The sequence below is a fragment of the Triturus cristatus genome, chromosome 9, assembly GCF_964204655.1.
Source record: "Triturus cristatus chromosome 9, aTriCri1.1, whole genome shotgun sequence".
In the NCBI taxonomy this organism is placed as follows: Eukaryota; Metazoa; Chordata; class Amphibia; order Caudata; family Salamandridae; genus Triturus; species Triturus cristatus.
In genome coordinates this window covers 1,048,731,967-1,048,751,079 of record NC_140592.1, presented here as the reverse complement: position 1 = coordinate 1,048,751,079, position 19,113 = coordinate 1,048,731,967, and the positions used below count along the sequence as shown (strand labels likewise).

General features: G+C 44.3%; 1 protein-coding gene across 3 annotated transcripts in view; it reads left to right on the top strand.

Moving 5' to 3' along the window:
- Positions 1 to 19,113, top strand: part of BUB1B (BUB1 mitotic checkpoint serine/threonine kinase B) — a 350,741-nt gene that overhangs the window by 181,852 nt on the left and 149,776 nt on the right. For all 3 annotated transcript variants that reach the window (XM_085626910.1, XM_085626909.1, XM_085626911.1), the window contains exons 13-14: positions 1,321 to 1,408; positions 9,090 to 9,136. In XM_085626910.1, the coding sequence (XP_085483036.1) occupies positions 1,321 to 1,408; positions 9,090 to 9,136 (135 nt within the window). The remainder of the gene's footprint in view (positions 1 to 1,320; positions 1,409 to 9,089; positions 9,137 to 19,113) is intronic.

Here is a 19,113-nt window from a genome sequence, read left to right as displayed (position 1 = left end):
TTATCCAGGTTTCCTCCTAAACCAATTATGATGCCACAGTGGGAGATGAATTTAGTTCTTACTTTATGTGCACCCATTTTGAGCAGCTGCATAACTGTCCTGTACATCTCCTGACCCTGAAGACTGTTTTTCTCATCTCGATAGCATCACGTTGTGGCATGAGTGAGCTTCATCGTCTGTAATGTCAGCCACACTACACCTCCTTCATTCCTAACAAACTTGTGCTGAGGACTAGAGTGGGCTTCCTACCAAAGGTTATAACTCCATTTCATGTAGGACAGTTTATCACACTTATGACTTTTTTTCTCCTTACCGCTCCAAAAAAGAGAGAGTCCATTCTTTGGATTCCAGAAGAACAGCTTTTTGTGGGTTCGTTTGGGACAATGAAAGGCGAGGCAATGCAGAGGTCTATCCACCTGTATGAAGTCATCTTCTGCAGTAAGATCCGTTACACATTGGCCAAAAAGTAGCCTCGAGAAGGACGATTCCTCACAGAATTCTCATTTCCATCCTGTCTCCCCGTTCTGTGGAATGAATTTTTTTCTATCCAAAAAGATCCCAAATTAGAGATCTATGCACTTGCTCTTATCATTGGTTTTTGAGCTCTGCATCGTAAGGCATGGACACTATCAAGAAAGAAAATGATTTCTGTGTGCTTGAATGTGACTTAGGAGTCCCAAGATGTCACTTCTGGGGCAGAGCGGGGTTGATGCGGAGCTGCACAACTCCAACTTCCTGTGCTCAGGAGCTATACTGGAAAATCTTCTGGATCCAGTTTGGCGCCAGGGAAACTCTAAAGGTGAGGAATCTGCAGTTATATTAAGTATCCACAGAAAGAGTGTGATCGCAGGTAAGCAACTTGTTCATTTTGAGTAATAATGAGTATCTGTGGGTAGTCCAGTGTTAGTTAAATCTGTCTTAATACTTCTAACTTGTAGGCAACCCAGCTGTGACAGCTTAATTTCTGCTTGATTGTCTCCTGCGTCAACATTGCTCTATTGTGCTAACGCCAGTTAGCAGTGACCATGCTCCTGGATTTTCTCTTGTCATTTTGTCCTTAAAACCACTTTTTTCTTTTTCTTAATTGTTTCTCTCCTTCTAACCTCGTTCTTTAAAGTTATTTGGTGAAATTCTTACTTATTGTGCTAAGCTGTGTGCCATTTTCTTTTTTAAATACACACAAATTAAATTGTCCATTGTAGTTCGTATTAATTCTACTTTCGCATTGAAAAAAATATACAATATTAACTAGCAGTGCTGTCTGAAATATTGTAAATTGTGTTGAAGGCAAACATTTAAGAGTGTTTACATTTGTTTTAGAATCCATTTCTGCTGCCATGAGTGTGTGTCCAAGCCTTCCTTTCATGATCTTTGATGAATCTGAATCTTCAGCTTCACGTAATACAAGGTAGGTTTGGTAACAATGGCGCTCTTAAGTTACTTTGTTTTATTGCTCAGCAGTACACCCTGTAGCTTAGACTCCAAGGAAATGCGTTTGCTTGTTAGTCTCCTAGCCCGTTTGCATAATCCATGTTGCACTTCGAATATTCATTCATTTGAGGTGTTTGACAGTTGTGTGAAGATAGACACGAAAGCTTGATAACAATGAGCTAAAGGCCACCATCCAGGTAGCACTTAATCAAAATCCTGTCTTTAGCTATGTCAGCATAGCCTCGCAGTGAATTGGCTACTTCTCTAACAAAAACTAATGTGTCCAGCTACGTTTAAAGTCTTTTTGGGACATTAATGTACTCGTTTCCTAAAGAACTGGAATTTGTTCTGTCATTTTGAAGCGATTCGGTTTTTGTTACTGGTTTATGTGTAGATGAGGAGATTAGTATCTAATGGGGTGTCTACTGGAAGCCCTCATTTATCCCTTAGGTGAGGTGAAGAACAAATCTGTACAATCGCCCTGGGCAAGGCACCGAGTGAAAGAGGAAGCATACTACCCCTGCCCATTGGCTACCAGATGGAGGGGGAATATGTCATCCACTGCCGCTAGGCAAGATGTAGAATGGTATAAACAAGTCTTCTCCCTTCTAAATATACACAAATCAGACAAGATGGGGTAAATAAAAGCCCTTTCCAGTTAGGCAGTTGAGCAGAACGAACTGTCCGCCTTCATAGGCAGCTTCAACCCCTTGTCTCTGTCTTCTTGAGGTTGAAAAAGTACTATGTTGCCACTTTTCTAGATGCCCGATATCTTGCTCTTGGTCACTCCTAAGCCTCCAAGAATCTTAGGGAAGATAGTCTTGAGACCAGTTCATAGAGACCAGTTCTTGATATCTGGTCTGTCCCTTTTTTTTTTTTTTTTTTGATTGTTAAACATACTTTATTGGTTTCCTTAAGATTACAACTTCCGCCATCATTAGTATACATCATAACATATCAATACCGACAGATTCAGCAAAGAAGCTCCAAAATAGTAAACGGTGAGACAGATAGCTATGAGTTACCAATGGACTAATCCAGCACGTGTAACCTTTACGTTTTCGAGTTGTTGCAGCATCCATAATTCTGTTATTAGGTTGTCACCAACCTTGCCTCTCACCTCCCCACCAACAATTCTACATTTAGTCCACCGCTACGGAGGCGAGGAACCGCACAGTAAAGATACCTGAGATCCGGTCTGTACCTTATGAATCACTTACAATCCTTGTGCATAGGTGGGTAGCAGGCAAAGGCCTTAGCCATCCCTTTAAGCAGGAAGACAACAGGAACATCCTTTTCTGATCTTCACCAAGTTCAGCTGTGTTTTGAGAAGCTGTTGGCGAGAATCTTTTCTTGTATTGTTACTAGCCAGTAATGGGTGAAAATAGATTAGCAATCTCCAAGAAAAATCCCACAGTCTACCCAGACGTCTTTGGCAGTAATGCAGTCCTCAAAAATAAAGGTCAAGCCAGCCGCTTTCCCTTCCGCCCCGCCAGATAGGTCATCCAAGAGGCTGAACACTTTTGGGGAGAGAATCTTCTCTTCCACCAAAGTGGCCGTGAGGTTGGTGAACACCGCATGTCATTCGGGCTGATATTACCATGCTCTATGGTCAGTTGTGCACCTGCTGCCTATGCCTCCTTAAGAGGGCAGATTGATCCTGAACCAGGCTTTGGTGGGCGGTTGGAACGCAGCTAAGTTCACCATCAGGTGTGTACTGCATACCACAGACTTCCTAGGCAGGGCCATGGCCACTGTGATGGCCGCTCTGCTTATGGTCAACTGGGTTCTCGGAGTATGTCCATTCATCTTTCATCAACATAAACTTCGATGACTTTCGCCTGTTTGGCAACAATTCTGAAGACATAGCGCTCGAGGGGTTCCATGAAAGCCTAGTCATTGCCAGATCCCTGGGTCTCTCTCTGGCTTTCTGATCACAACAACAGTCATTTTGTCATTTCGCGGTCGGGGCTCATATGAGCCTCCACAGTGCCATCCGTACCCTCCTGCCCAGCAGACATCCCAGCTTTTTCATGGTAGAGGTTGCGAATCACACAGGATATAGGAGCCAGTCCCCGTATGCTATCCACCACCCTATCTCTCCGGCTGTCTCAGCCTCCGAACCGCTGTAGTGAGTCCTTTACCCAGCACAACTGTCCCATTAGCGGCAGGGAAGGCCACCACCTGCCCCAATGTACTAAAATCCCTTCCAACATGTGAATGCTACGAATTGGTCAGAGGGACTATGCCCTTCCGTTCTTGGGAACACCTCTGTTTTACCACCTGCCCCAGAACGGCTGACTGAGGACAATCTCTCCTTATGTCATCAGGAAGTGCAGGCTCTGTTGGTCAAAGAGTTATTGCGAGGATTCCAGCACTAGAAGTAGGGCATGGTTGTTATTCCTGTTTCTTTCGAAGAATGAAGTGGTGGCCTCCATCATGCTAGATCTGCGTCCACTCAAAACCTTTCTGAAAAAGAGCAATTCAAGAATCTTAGGTTTTGACTGCACTGGAGACTGGATAGTGGCATTAGACTTGCAGAAAGCTTACATCTCCATCCTGCAAGCTCACAGTCACTACCTTCTGTTCACAGTAGGCCATGAGCTTTTCCAGTTTCGGTGACAATGACTGAGTCTTTTGGGCCTCATGGCCTCCTGTATCCTGCTGGTGGATAATGCCAGATGGCATATGCGGACCATGCAGGGGGACCTCAAGTTCCACTGGGCGCAGCATCAGTGGAATCTTTTCAACTATGTCCAGATCTCGGAGGGAACTGCGCACCAACTGCAGTGGTGGGTAACGAACCAAGATTGGGTCAGAGGCAGATCCCTCTCCCTTACCCAAACAGATCTAACAGTGGTGGCAGATGCGTCACTTCTGGGATGGGATGGCCACCTGGGAGAGGCATAGATTAGAGGCGTCGGGTCTCTATAGCAACCTTTTGGAGCTCTGGGCGATCAGACTGGCACTGAAAGCATTCCTTACCTCTCTCAAGGGCAAAGTAGTGCAGGTGTTCACCGACAACACCACCGCGATGTGATACTGCAAGAAACAGTGCGGGATGGGTTTGTGGACTCTTTGTCAAGAAGCTCTCCACCTCTGGACATAGCTGGAAAAGCAGGACATAACCCTAGTGGTTCAACACAGGGTGGGGTTCCTGAACGCCAGGGCGGACGAACTCAGCCTTCGGTGCCTAGTTGATCACAAATGGCATCTTCATCCAGAGGTGGCGCAAGGTGTCTTTCAGCGGTGGGGAGAGCCTTGGTTAGATCTGTTCGCCTCCGAAGAAAATGTGCAATGTCAGCATTGTTGCGCGTTGGAGTTTCCAAAGCGGCACTCGTTTGGTGACGCTTTTCGTCGCGAGTGGAGCTTCAGCCTCCTGTACGCCTTTCCGCCTGTACCACTTATTATTATTATTATTATGTGTTCTTATATAGCGCTCAACTTACCCTTGGGCATCTTGGCGCTTGCATTGGGAACCCGTCCTGGTTTTTCCCTGTGAGATAACCCGTACTGGGCATCCCCAAGGTGAAAGCCAGGCATCCCGCCGCGGGGGGGCCGTTGTGGAGATTAAGCAAGCTTGTTGCCCAGAGCTGCATAGTGTGAACTCGTGCTTAGAGTGGGCACCGAAGCGAGAATTATCGAGTCCGTGGACAATTGGGCTCCGGACCTTGCCGCGTCGGGAATTGAACCCTGGTCCCGGGTCTGACCTCTGCTTCAGGGTATGCCTCCTCTAACCAGTGAGCTACACTTCTCCCAGAGTGCTCAAGAAGATCAGGCATGACTGGTCTCAGTCATTCTTGTAGCTCCAAATTGGGCACGAAGAGTCTGGTACCCTGACCTTATGAGCATGGCCATTGGTCCTTCGATCAAACTGCCCCTCTGAGAGGATCTTCTGTCGCAGCAGCAGGGGAGGGTTCATCACCTGAAACTGTCCAGTCTTCACCTCCTTGCGTGGAGATTGAACGGTGGCAGTTGACAGGTTTCGACATGCTGAATCGATGTTGTGTTTAACTGTATAACAGATTAATATTTGAAGGAAGCATTACTTATGCAATCTTACTATACATTTTTGAAAATGATATCCGGAGTGTTGAATCAAATTGTTGGACTTGCTATTGTGGGGGTTTTATTCCAGGTGGCTTAGGGGAATTGAGCCTCAGGTCCTGTGTACCTAAAGACGAAGTATAATAACTTACTTCTAGATAGGTGCAGTCACGGTTGCCTCAATCCCCGTGATATTATTCAAAATGATTTAGCTTTCAACCTTTCCACCGAAGTCTGTGATGGTAACTTAGCAACCAGGCATCCCTCCGCCAAAACGGTATGCACCTGTAGATGGAACAAATTTGTGGCATGGTGCACAGCAAAGACTGTTGGCCCCCTTTCTGCTCCTCTTCCCCTTTCTGCTCCTCTTTCCGAGGTCCTTTTGTACATTCTTTCTTTGGCCCGGCTGGGATCTGCCTTAGGCACTCTTAAAGGATATCTTGCGGCTATCTCTGCTTTCTTCGGCTGCCAGATTAGCCGTCCTTATTCAAATCTCCTATTTTTAATAGATTCTTTAAGGGCCTCACTCATCTGTTTCCTCAGTCTCCTTTTTTAATGCCTGAATGGGACTTAAATCTGGTTCTCACTTTTCTTGCGTGCTCCCTTCGAGCCTCTTCATAACTGCCCTCTCAGGTTGCTGACCATCAAAACTTCCTTCCTTGTTGCCATCACCTCTGCTCGCAGGGTGAGTGAACTGCAGGCTTTATCTTCTAAGCCCCCTTTCCTGTCTGTCTATCCGGATAAAGTGGTGCTTTGCACAAAACGTTTATTCCTTTCTAAGGTCGTCAAGCCTTTTCGTGTGGGACAATCTATCACTCCGCCCACTTATTATCCGCCCCCGCATCCATCCAAGGAGGAAGATAAACTCCACTGTCTGAACCCTAAACCTGCATTGTCTTATCTTAATCGCACAAAAGACTTTGGGTGAATGATCAACTCTTCATTGGCTGTGTGGGTGCCAAGAAAGGTCGAGCTGTTCAAAAACAGACCATCTCCTGATGGGTTGTCCTCTGCATTAGAATATGCTATGGCGAAGAAGGAACCTCCTGTGGGGTTGCGTGCTCATTCCACCAGAGCAACGGCAGCAACCACGGCGTTAGCACGCCTCGTTGACGTCTGTCAGGCAGCAACCTGGGCATCCTTGCACATGTTTACCAGACACTACTGCCTGAACAGCAGAGTCTGGAGGGACAGGTGTTTTGCCTGTTCGGTCCTCCAGGACTTCCTGGTATGATCTTGGTTTGCAGACCCTCCTCTGAGGACGGTATTGCTGGGCTACCTATTCTAAGGTAAGGAATCTACAACTCTTCGGTCATCTGTGGGGATTGCTCTTCTGTGCCTCCTGGTCACCTCCAAGTAGCATAGACTCTGTCCCCTCTGCTTGCACGTTCTCTTCAAAAATCCACCCTTGCACAGCCTACGCCAGCTGCATCTTTACTGAAGTCCTCCATTGTGGTCTACGGCGATTTCCGATGTCACTTCGCACCTATGCACAAGGCTTCCCTGGTGTAGATATCCTGGTTCCTAGGGTATCCACGGGAGGCTGACTCTCCAACCTTCTGTCTTCCATGCAGTTTCTTTAGGGTCCACTGGGAAGGGTCCTTGTTCAAAACTTCAACCACGACTTTCTAGTTGACTTCTATTGAGTTTGCGACTGTTTCCACTCTGTACACAGCCTCTGCGGGGTTCACTTAAAAGCGTGTGCACAATATGCTAAGCTAACCTCATAAAATACTTCAATGTTATTTGCGATTTTTGGAAATAATTGAGATGTTGATATACCTCCAATATGTCTGAACGTTTTCGACTCAGACCGTGGAGTTTGGTCCAGGAGGAAATAGCACCAGGCCTGTTCTCTTAACCCCATTTTATTTTTTATCATCCTTTGAACTTCTGCCTAGCTCAGGACTCCAAATGCTCATGTTAAAATAAGCCTTCCTGGTAGCCACAACATTGGCGCACAGGGTTAGCAAACACTTGGCACTAACCATGCAGGAACCATATATCCAAGTAAACAAGGAAAAAATAGTAATGAGAACTAATCCCAAATTCCTGCCAATGTGATATCACACTTAGCGGTATGCGTCCCTGGATTTTTCCAGCACCCCAAATCTCCAGCAGAAGGCACTCTGCACGTCAGTAGGGCTGTAATGTACTGTGTGCATGGACCAAAATGAAAGAGAAACCCAACTGTTGTTTGTCTCTTTTGCCTCATCAACTTAATGGTCGCCAGTGACTAAAGCAACCTTAGCAAGGTGGACTTTTGCCTCATCAACTTAATGGTCGCCAGTGACTAAAGCAACCTTAGCAAGGTGGATAGTTCAGACGATACAAAGGTGTGTCTGCAGCAGGTGTCACGCTGGAGAAAAGACCAAAGGCACACTCCAAGAAGGAGGATGGGACAACATAGCTAATGTCTCTGTCATCATCTGCATGGGTGCCGCATGGTCCTGAGTACACACCTTTACTTAACATTACTGGGTCTGCATCCAAGCAAGCGAGGAGGCACAAGTGAGACACTGTACTCCAACATCTGTTTGCAAATATGAACTTGTTCTCTGCCTAACCTCCCGCAGGACAAGAGAATACTGCTACACAATCAATGCTCTGGATGCGAATCCAGTAAGATTTGCTGCAAAACTAAATGTTTTCTTAACTGTAGGAGTATTTTTGCAGCTTGAAAACTTTCTGGATTCACATGTGACCCTACCTGAGCATGGGGATTTGGAACAATAATGGGAAAGAATCATTCAAACATGATGGAAGCTGCAACCATAAAGGTGCTGAAGAAAAGAATCTTAAGATGGCGACCACTCAATGGAGCTTCCAGGGCACATGCCTGACGTCATCAGAGAGGGACATAGCTACAGATGGTCGCCGACCATGGCAAATCAAACAATTGAGAGAAGGAAATAGACATTTCTGGCCTCACCCACTAGCTGGCAGGGTAATGCACATCATGTGAATCCAGGATGTTTTCAAGCTGCAAAACTACTCCTACAGGTAAGTAACCATTTTCTTCTGTACATAAATAATACAGTAAACACAAACTGTTGCTAAGAGCTTAAGTCGTACAATACACAATATTGTGTATACACACAACACTAGTTAAACACCAATTTCTGTTGGTAGACTTTAACTCGCTGCACTTTTTCCCCAGGCTTCGCATCGATCCGATTACACAGTTACCCTATTTCTAGATGCACTTCTTTGTAGAGTTCCAGATCTCGCTGGCTGTAATCAGTTTATTAAGGATGCGTTTATCTTTCTTTACCAGGAAGACCTGGTGCATAGAGACAAATATAATTGGATGTACTTTGGTCCTAGTACATCAATTAACAGAGGTAAGTGTCAGAAAGTACCTAGTGCTTCTCGGCCCGGGATTGGTAGTGTTACTTCCTTGTATTTTGCATTATCTGGCACACGCCGCTTTCTGGCCATCAGATTCATCTGTGCTCGTAGATTTTGTCTCAGGCTTGCAGCGAGAGACTGGTTTCTATAATAGCTGCTAAAGTTCACATCTCACAGCAATTAATTTTGAGCTTCATTTTTATTGTGAAGCTTCAGTGTGGATTTAAAGTTATCAACAATATTTTGTCTTTATTTGCTAGGGATACCCAAGTCTTTCAGCAAGAACACAATCAGCTGAAACAATCTGGTAAGCTTTCTATACCAAAATTTGTGGTTTTGATTTTTGTTTGTGATTTGTATCACGCACCCATTCTCCATGTGAGAACATTTCCCGAGCCTCCCTACCATGATGTCAGGCATTTTATCTGGGCAGGTGTGTCACTGGCCATCGGGCGAGAGAAAAAGAAAGCCTTGGAGTCTTTCCCAAGAAGCTGAGTGGCCATTGAGGGGGCGAGAGGGGGTTGGTGTCTGTATGCGTTATTGTAGAATCTGAATTTTTAGAGCAAAACTTTTGTTTCCATTCCCAAAGAGCTTGTGTTGAAAAATGTCAGGTTGCGGACGGGTCGAAGGGCACTGTGGGCACATGGGTGGTGATTTTGCTGCAGACAAAATGAGTGTTTGTACCAGACAGGCACATGGGCATGATGTAGGTTATCCTAACGTTTCTCACATTTATGTCGAGAATAGGGCAGTTCTGTCATGTCCGAGGCTACTCTATAACATTATATTTATGCCTGCAGTACAGTGAGCTAATGTATATCTTTCTTGCCGGAGCCAATCAGCCGTGTATTCTGGCAATCTGCAAAAGACCGCTTTCTCTGAATCATCATTGCCAATGATGTTGGTGCCAACAGCGGAGTGAAGCCCTGGGGCGGTGTAGCAGGCACATCTTCTGTGATTTCTGGGGTGAAGATAAGCTCCCTAGGTCACCTGCTGCTTTTGATATGACAAATTTATAACTAAAACGTTTATTGAAATGCAGCTATGTCACAGTTAAAAAATCTGTACCTTTTGTTGAAATATTTGTTAATGGAATATCTCTTCACAACAAACACGAGGGTGCCATTTAATGAGAAAGAACTTTTAAAATCTGAAAATCCAGTGTTCATCAGAGTCCAACTCACCAGGTATGTTAGGGTCTAAAATGCAGAATATGACGGGTGATTCATTATCTTACTTTCTCCTCCACTCACTTCCTGAGTCCCCAGCCTGGACTTTTTTTTTTCTTTTTGATCCATACAAAGGTTTTTTTTTTTTCCCCAGAATGAAGGTTTTTTTTTTTTCCCCAGAATGTGTTGATTTTCCATCTGATTCATTCTCATCACAAAGCATTTTGTGTTACTTGTTTAAATTGATTCCTTCAGTTTGCAGATTTAGACAAAGAGTTCTGTTTCGCAGGACTCCACAGGAGGGAGCAGATATTTTACCTGTGTTTTTTGTAGGATAATGTGAAAAATGACTTGGAGATCAAGTTTACTTTAGATGTACTTTGGAGCTAATGTATTCTCTATTACAATAACACAAATAGAAGGGAATTTTCCTTTAATAAGTATTGATTTCCACAGTAACGAAGTCCATTAACAATATTCCATAAAGTGCTAATAATCGGGAGCACGGCAAACTCTTTAGGACATAAGTACCAAATATATTTATTTTCAAGTATTGGAAAATATTGAGATAGGGTTCCCACGCTTTAGCTCTTTCCAGAAACTCATTGTTTTACAAGGTGTTTTTACTTCGTATGTGTCCCCTAGCCCAGTGTAACATACGTGGTTGACTTCAGAAATAAAAGGGAGCAAAAAGTACACAGTGTTCAACACTTCTCAACAAAACTAACAAAATACTAATCCAAACTACTTCTCATCTCCTAAAAACAGGTTTTCAGGCAAATAAAGCAGTTACAAAAGAAGCTTTAAATTGGAGATTGGATCGTGAGAGGATTAATAACATTGATATTCTCACCTACAGAAACTGCATACTCAAGAAAAATTGAAAAAAATGGAGGAAACCCTCAGTGAAGGTTCCATTTGCATAAATATACCATTAATGCACATTGTAGAAAAAGAACATGAAATCCGTAACGGAGCTTTGAAGATTTTGAAGAGGCCCTCATAAAATGGAACATATTTTTACAAAAACAAGGGAACCCAGAAGGTAGATAAGGACCTTGGGGTAACAGTTTAGTATTAGAACAGTGGTCCTTAAATGCAATAGTTGAGTAAATAGGATAATTCTAGACTTAAATCGGTACTATAATGCGAGTGTCCAGCCGAACAATCAATTTAATAAATCAAAAATGTCAAAGAGCTATTGAGCATCAGATCTCAATTCCTTATGTGCATGGCCACATGTTAATTTATTGATTATACTATCGCGTATTGCTGAAAAACGCCCGAATATCTTCACCACCTTTTCCACAAAACTATAATTTCTGCGGCTCCGGCCCCTCCTGAGTCCGCGTACGGCTATCCTTTTCACGCAAGCACTATCCAGGCTATTTTCATTGATTCAGGCTTGCACCTTAACAGTCCTGATGATGATCCTATTATTGTTTTTAAGGGATCGAAACGTCGTCGACTAATGTAAACAGTTTGCACGTTAATCGCACATGATAAAAAAAGTGCAGTTACTGTTTCTCTAAGCTTGTTAGAAATTGTGCTCAATATTCCACAAGCTACCCCGTCTTGCCTGATATGTTTTTGTTCTAAACGTATTTGTCATGTGTTCATGTAGGATGCAGGATTGTGTCCCACCTAATTGCTACGTTTGTATTTTTGTTCTTTGACATTTTTGATTTATTAAATTGATTGTCTGGCTGGACACTCGCATTATAGTACTGATTCAAGTCTATAATCCTATTTACTCAACTGTTGCATTTAAGGACCATTGTTCTAATACTAAACTCATAAAATGGAAGATTAGGTAGTTCAGACACAATCTTTTTGACTGCTGACCTGGGAGATTACATACCTTTACCAAAAAATGTCTGATATGACCTTCCTCAGTCAAAAACCTCAAACCTGGTCCCTCCCTCCCTCCCTCCTCATCAGATGTGGAATCACTAGGCAACGAAGCAGAGAAGGCAACAAAATTCTTGATCAAGACTACTTTTTTAGTCAAAGTATCAAAGGACGATGCACCAAATTAGAGACAGGAACTCAAAGTACAAATATCAGAGAAAACAGACTAAGAAACCCTGAGCAATCGGATATATGGCCAGAGCCAGTAGGAGGGCAGAGAGGAACAAGTCACCAAAACCAAACTGGTGGCACAATTCTGGATTTCGATTGGAAGGAATGCACATGATGCAGAGGTCATGGGTAACTAACTTGGGGTTTTCCTTGCCACGGACAGGGCACACCACACCACGTGAAGATATTCTGACTGAAAAATATATTACATTCCAGTCAGAAAATTGTAAAAAAATCTCTCTAGTTCAAATGACATCGAGTGAGATTGGTTAGATCATATTGCAAATTAATTTTCTGAGAAAAAGTAGAGCTCAGTGCTCCAGGAACCTGTCGCCAGGAGCCAGAAAAATGAATTGACCTAACTGTCACCTCTGATGCATCAGTGGTATAAGGGGGAGGCCTTTAAAGGCACAGTGCCAGTTTTAATGTTCTACCTATGTAGCCTGTGTGCTAGCATTGCCACACATTCCCTTTGTTTTTCTTTTTTTTTTTTTAAAGTGCTTTGTGACTGATATTTCTAGTCACTTTGAATACAGTGACTATATTAATATATATTACAAATCCAACATAAATGCAATGTGGCAATTTTTAAACTTCAGTAGTCTGTAAAGTCTATTTTCTATGTATATGGACATTTTGTTTAAAAAAAAAAAAAAGCTTCTACGTATATAGTTAGATATTTTGTCAAGTGCTCTGGGATCCTGCACGTGGATGGGACAATTCAGTGCTTATGACTTTGATGAGGACTCTTCTGTAAGAGAACTAGGATAATAGGTGAGAAACCTTTATTCCTTGGGTGGAACCATTCATTTGAATGGGCGCATTTGCTCTTAGAAGAATTCAATAAATACAGATTCACAAGAACAAGCCTACGTTTTGTGAATTGATTATTCAGCTAGTTTGGTGCTGACAGACCCTGTTATTGGTCCCAGCCCCTCATCCCTGGGCTGCACCTCCTTTCCTTATCTGAAGACACACCATTTCTGGTGGGACCAATGCTTGCCCTGGTTCTTGGGACGCCAGTTCCAGATTTCAGTCGGACATCAGTATTTGATCTAGAGCTGTGTTTGGTTAGATCTAGGCCAGCATCTCGTTATGACATTACCATACCCTGCCCCTCCCAAAAGGTTATGCGGCCATGTTTGTTTAGGTTCTGGTATGGGTGTTAAGCATCGGCTAAGGATCGTCGCTTTGAAACCACTTTTCGTGGAAAGAATTCACCCCAATTATGAGGCTTAAACCGCAAGGAGCTGTCCTAGATTTCTCCTTGTAACGGAGGAATTGTTACAATTCATTTATTTACATTGTTTAAAAACTTTACTGCAGGAGTTTAGCAAAGTTTCTTGCTCTCCCAGCTTAAACATGTTTCAGGCCCAAAGTGGCCCTTCTGGTTTTCAGAGGATCGCAGCAAATGGTCAAAAGCGTAAATGGATGTGCCCGACCTTAGAAATAAGATAGCAAAACAGACCGCGTAGGCATGCATTTCAAATTCTTCAACCATCGTTCATCCTTCAAAATTTCAAACTTGCTGCTAAATGGAACAAACTTTTTTCAGCATCAGAAAAAAACATGGTAAGGTGAACAAATACGACACGGTTTGCTCACAGGGCTTCAGTTCATCTCAAACTCAGGTTAAAAAGTCAGTTGTGATGTGAGCGCCCTCTCCTGACCATTGATCAAAGCAATCCTTTTAGAACTGAAGCAATCAATCCTTTTAGAACTGTTAAAAGGGGATTTTCTCCCATGAGGTACGTGTCGTATACATTCTGATTCAAAAACCTATAGTTATCTTATTGCACGAGGCCGAGGACCACAGAGTAGCCCACTCCTGTTCGTTGAGAGGTGTGTTAGATTGTTTGTCCCAAAAGGCTATCGTTTTCGGTTAAGATTGTCGGTTTTGGGGCGTAACGGTTTGTAGAGTTGGGAGACTTGGTGCCCTAGTTTATTAATGCTTGAAACATATTGGAGTATTGAGGGTTGTAAGGTATTTAGTTTCGTCTTTGATAAGGCCGCCCTTATTTTTAGGAACTGGTAGAGCTCGATGTCTTTAAGGTGGTATCTTGTTTTGAGGTCTGAGAAGGTAATAGGGTAGTCCCCGTTTTCGAGTTGGTGTGGATAGTAAATACCTTCCTTTATCCAGGTATCGAAGGAGAGGCTTTTCCCCTTGTATTTAAACTTGCTATTAGCCCAGAGTTATTCTAACTTAGAGCATTTGATGCTAGTTTCCATCTTCTTGTCTACTTTTAGCAGCGCCAATAAGATTACCCCAGTACTGTCACAAACAAAATTTTGGTTACTACACAAGGCCTTCTGGACCCCAGCTAGACTACACTCACTAGGGCTCACTAGGGCTCAGGGGGGACTCACTCTGCTGGAACTGCAACATAGGGAAGGGGGACCTGGCACACCTTATCTTCCATTGCCCAACACTCAAGGGACTCTGGGGGAAAGTCTTTGACTTCATTAATGTGGTGTTTAAATGCTAATTACCAATGGAATTCTCCACCCTCACCTCAGCTTTCATGCATTCGAACTTGAGAACGTCAGAGGAGCATACAACAATGCGCTACAGTTCTCACCCTGGAAAGCGTCCTCGAGAGGGTTGTTGGAAGCTCTGGACACTTATCTTGATTCATACGAGCCACCATAGACACTGGTAAACAACAAATGGACCCCCGCCCAGATGTTTGCTCCCCCTCATAACACCGGTGGCCTGACATCAGGACAAACTCATGCATAGCACCTGTTGTAATGCAGTTCGCATAACTGATACCAGTGTTAATGTACAATGACTATTTCTCCCTACTGTCTGTCCTATTCCTCTTCGGCTTCACCACTAATTTGTCTATCCTTTCCTTTTAAAGCTCTTTCTCTCTCAAGCTCTTTCTCAAGACGACCTAAAGGGGCCAGCTATTATGTACTCCAATGCGTAAACAACTGTTACCCGAGCTGGACTAACCCTATAACAGTGGATGTGATTGTATTCTATGTAAAATCAAATATTTTTTTTTTAAAATAACAAAAACCTATAGTTATGTTCAATTTGTATGTTCTACGAATACAGACGAACCCAGAACTTTAATGAGTATGTTGCTAGATTAGAGAATCAATAAATCTATCCAGCGTAGTTTCAGTGCATAGTCAGTGCGCCTAGTGTTTTAAATACCCTTTTAACTGCACAGGATATCAATCCTTCACTTTCCACACTGAATGCATTTTGAAAATGTTCCGCCGTGGACTATTTTGTCCTTTTTAGGTTTTTAGGTTTTGCCTGAATAGCGCTTGCGCTGAGCTTGGAAATCTCTTGTATTTAATGTAGCTTGAAAGGGGGCTCTTATAAGTTCCCATCGCCGAATTACTCTGTAATTCGCTTTGTGTGTGGAATTTTTTTACTAACTTCCCCTGGCTGCACGCAATTACGATACTTCTACAAAAGGTATTTAAACTGTTCAAGACCCATTCACTGAAAGATAAGATCTCTTTTTACGGAAAAGGCAGACCGCTTCTAACCGTATTCTGGAATGTTTGTTTTTTATTACTTCGCTGTGTAAAGCAGATGCTTTAGAATGTTTGCGGGATTTCATATTTATGCCTCAGTACTTTTCTTTGCACTTTATAGGCACTATTGGATTGTTTTTTTTCTATTTGGTCATTATGATCAAATTCTAAATGTTGTAATAAACATTGCAAATTAAATATAACGTTAATATACAAGAGCTATGCTGTTTTACTACTAGACAGTCAGTCCCAAGTGCAGTTACCTTGCAGCCAACAGTATCAGGATTTGAATGGTGCAGTAGGTGCAGTGGCACCGGGCCCACAAGATGTCAGAACTCCTCTAAACACCTAATATTGCTACATTTAACAACTAAACAGGCAGTCACAAGTGCAGTTATCTAGGAAACACTAGGTTCTCGATTTCAATAGTGAAGCAGGTGCAGTGGCACCAGGACCAAAAGCTTCAGGCACCCCACTAAACACCAAATATTGTTATTTTACGGTTAGACAGGCAGTCACAAGTGAAGATATCTTTCAGGCACTAAGTTCATGATTTGAATGGTGCAGCAGGTGCAGTTTTACCGGGCCTAAAAGGTTGTCAGAACTCCTCCAAACACGTAATATTGTTATATTTTACAATTAAACAGGCAGTCATAAGTGCAGTTATCTAGTAAGCACTAGGGTCATGACTTCAGTAGTGCATCAGGCACAGTGGCACTGGGACCAAAAGCTCCTTGCATCCCACTAAACAACGAATAGTGTTATATTTAACTACAAAATAAGCAGTCACAAGGGCAGTTACCTTGCAGGCACTAGTGTCATGATTTCAATGATGCAGTGACACTGTGGCCTGATGCTCTAGGAACCACTGTAAACACTAAATATTGCTATATTTTACTACTAAACGGGCAGGCACAAATGCAGTAATCTTGCAGGCACTAGGGGCACGATTTGAATGGTGCAGCAGGTGCAGTGGCATCCGGTCCAAAAGTTGTAAGAACTCTAAACACATAACATTACTGTTACATCACTTCTATTATTTCCCTCAGTTAGACAGGTTAAAACTAACCTAATGTCACAGTTTTCACAGTTCGGATCACCATAGTTAAACTTTTTTATTGAACTTCATGCATGATTACACATGCATCTAATAGCGACTTCTAGCCGCAGATTCATTACCTTTGAACTTCCCAGGCGTCAGACTGGATCCTGAATATTTTTTGTGAGCAGTACCACTACGTGCCAGTAGGTGGTGGTGTTTAGCTCTGGGCCCATCGTCTGTGTCATCTATGCTGGAACTGACATCTGCTAGGCTCCAGTTAGACCCTAAGGCACCAGACCGGCACCGGTTGTACTATCGCGACTCTCCCTGGCGCTGGCCCCAATGCCAATGCTCCCGGCACCATCCCCTTTCTGATCCCGGAGTCTGATATGGAGTCTGACGCTGTATCTGGTGCCGACAGGAGCCTTTAGTTCTAGATCGGAGCTTGAGGCCTATTCCCTTCAGTCAGGACTCTGGGAGGAATTGGAGAGATCACTGAATCCTGAGGAATACCAGCGATATGAAGAAATCCTAACATGGACTGGTGTCAGGAACTGGGTGAAGCCAGTGGACTGTATACTTTCTCCAGATACTGGTATACTTTCTCCCCCTACTGTGGCTATGGAGGAGTGAGCTTCTTATGCAATGGTGGTGCGGGCGGCTGAAGTCTTTGACTTTCAGTTGCCCTCTGTGGCAGTCAAGACTAGCTTCTTGACAGAAGTACTGCAACAAGTAGTCCTCCCTTCAGAACCGCTTCTTCCTTTGAATGACGCCCTCACTGATGTCCTTTTTGGGACTTGGCCTAAACGCCGCACCGGGGCTCTCCTGAATAGGACAATCGCTTGCCGCTCCGTCCCAGGGGACCCAAACTTCCTTACCCCAGACAGCTTGGTGGTCCAAGCCTCACCATCCCAAGGCGCACTCCCTACAGCTCCCCCGGATAGGGAATCCAAACAGCTGGTGAAGAGGTTTTCGTCCGCCAGCCTGGCATTGTGATCTGTGAACATCGCATGTCTTTTGGGCCGTTATTCCCACGCTCTGTGGGACACGGTTGAACAGATGCTGCCAATGGTCCTGGAGGAGGCCCTGGCTGTACTCAGTCAGGCTGTTGCTGATGGGAGGGATGCAGTGAAGTTCTCGATCTGTTGTTGACTTGACACGACCGACTCTCTGGGCAGAGCAGATTTGTCAACGGTGACCTTGAGGCGCCACGCCTGGTTGAGGACGACTGGCTTTTCTGGGGATGTCCAATCCTCTTATGGACATGTCCTTTGATGGCACCAATCTCTTCTGAGACCAGGCTGATTCGGTGCAGGAGCACTTTAAGGACAGTTGGGCTACGGCTAGGTCCTTGGGCCTTTCTATGGCCCCATGCCACCCTCAATCTGCCTTTTGCTTATTTCATAGCTACGAAAGGGGCTTCCAGCCGTGCCAATTCCCTCCCAGTCACCGAGCCGCACATGCCAAGGGCACGTTACCCGCAGACCTCATGGGTCAGCCAGTTAGCCATGTGGTTAATTCTCCCTTCCCCGGCAGCTGCAACCTCCAAACCCTCCTAATCTGCCCCGTTACCAGCATGGTCATTCAGATGGTGGCAGAATTTGCCATCACCTGCCCCACTGGCAGTCCCTAACATCGGACATGTGGGTTTTGCAAATCATCCGAAATGGCAACTCTCTCTCCTTCATGACAATCCCTCCCTCCATACCACCATCACAAGACCAGCTGACGGAGAATTATTTATCTCTTCTCCGCATGGAAGTCAGGACTCTTGGCCAAGGGAGCCATGGAGAGGGTGCCTCTGCCAGAAGTAGGAATGGTTGCAATTTTCGATACTTTCTGGTTCCCAAAAAGGACGGAGGCCTTCGCCTTATCCCAGACCTGTGGGCACTCCACCACTTCCTCAAGAAGGAGAAATTCAGAATGCTCACATTAGATCAGTTCCTGTCTGATCTGGACCCAGGAGACTGGATGGTGGCGTTGGACTTACAGGACGCTCATTTCCATATTCCCGTCCTACCTGCCCATCGGTTACCTGTTTTTCACGGTGGTCCACGCTCACTTTGATTACTGACCTTTGGTGTTCACACAGGTGATGGCAGTGGTTGCAGCTAATCTGCGGAGGATCAAGGGTGCCAGTCGTCCCCTACCTTGAGCTGTTTCCCACCCACAGCTAACCTCCAGCGCACTCTGGGGTTCACTTTAAGCATGTCGCCGTCACACCTGACTCCCTCTCAGATGGTCGGTTTCATTGGAGCTGTGCATTTCGCGCTTATCCTCCCAAGTGGTGAGTCCAGGATATTCAGGTTATTATACCGATGTTTCTGCCTCTGTCCTGGATTTCAGTGAGGCAGAACCTAAGGCTGTTGGGACTCATGGCCTCCTAAGTACTGCTGGTATTTCATGCCCAATGGCATATGCAGGCTCTGCAGTGGAACCTGAAGTTTCAATGGGCAGAGCATCACAGGAACCTTTTCGACATGGTTCAGATTT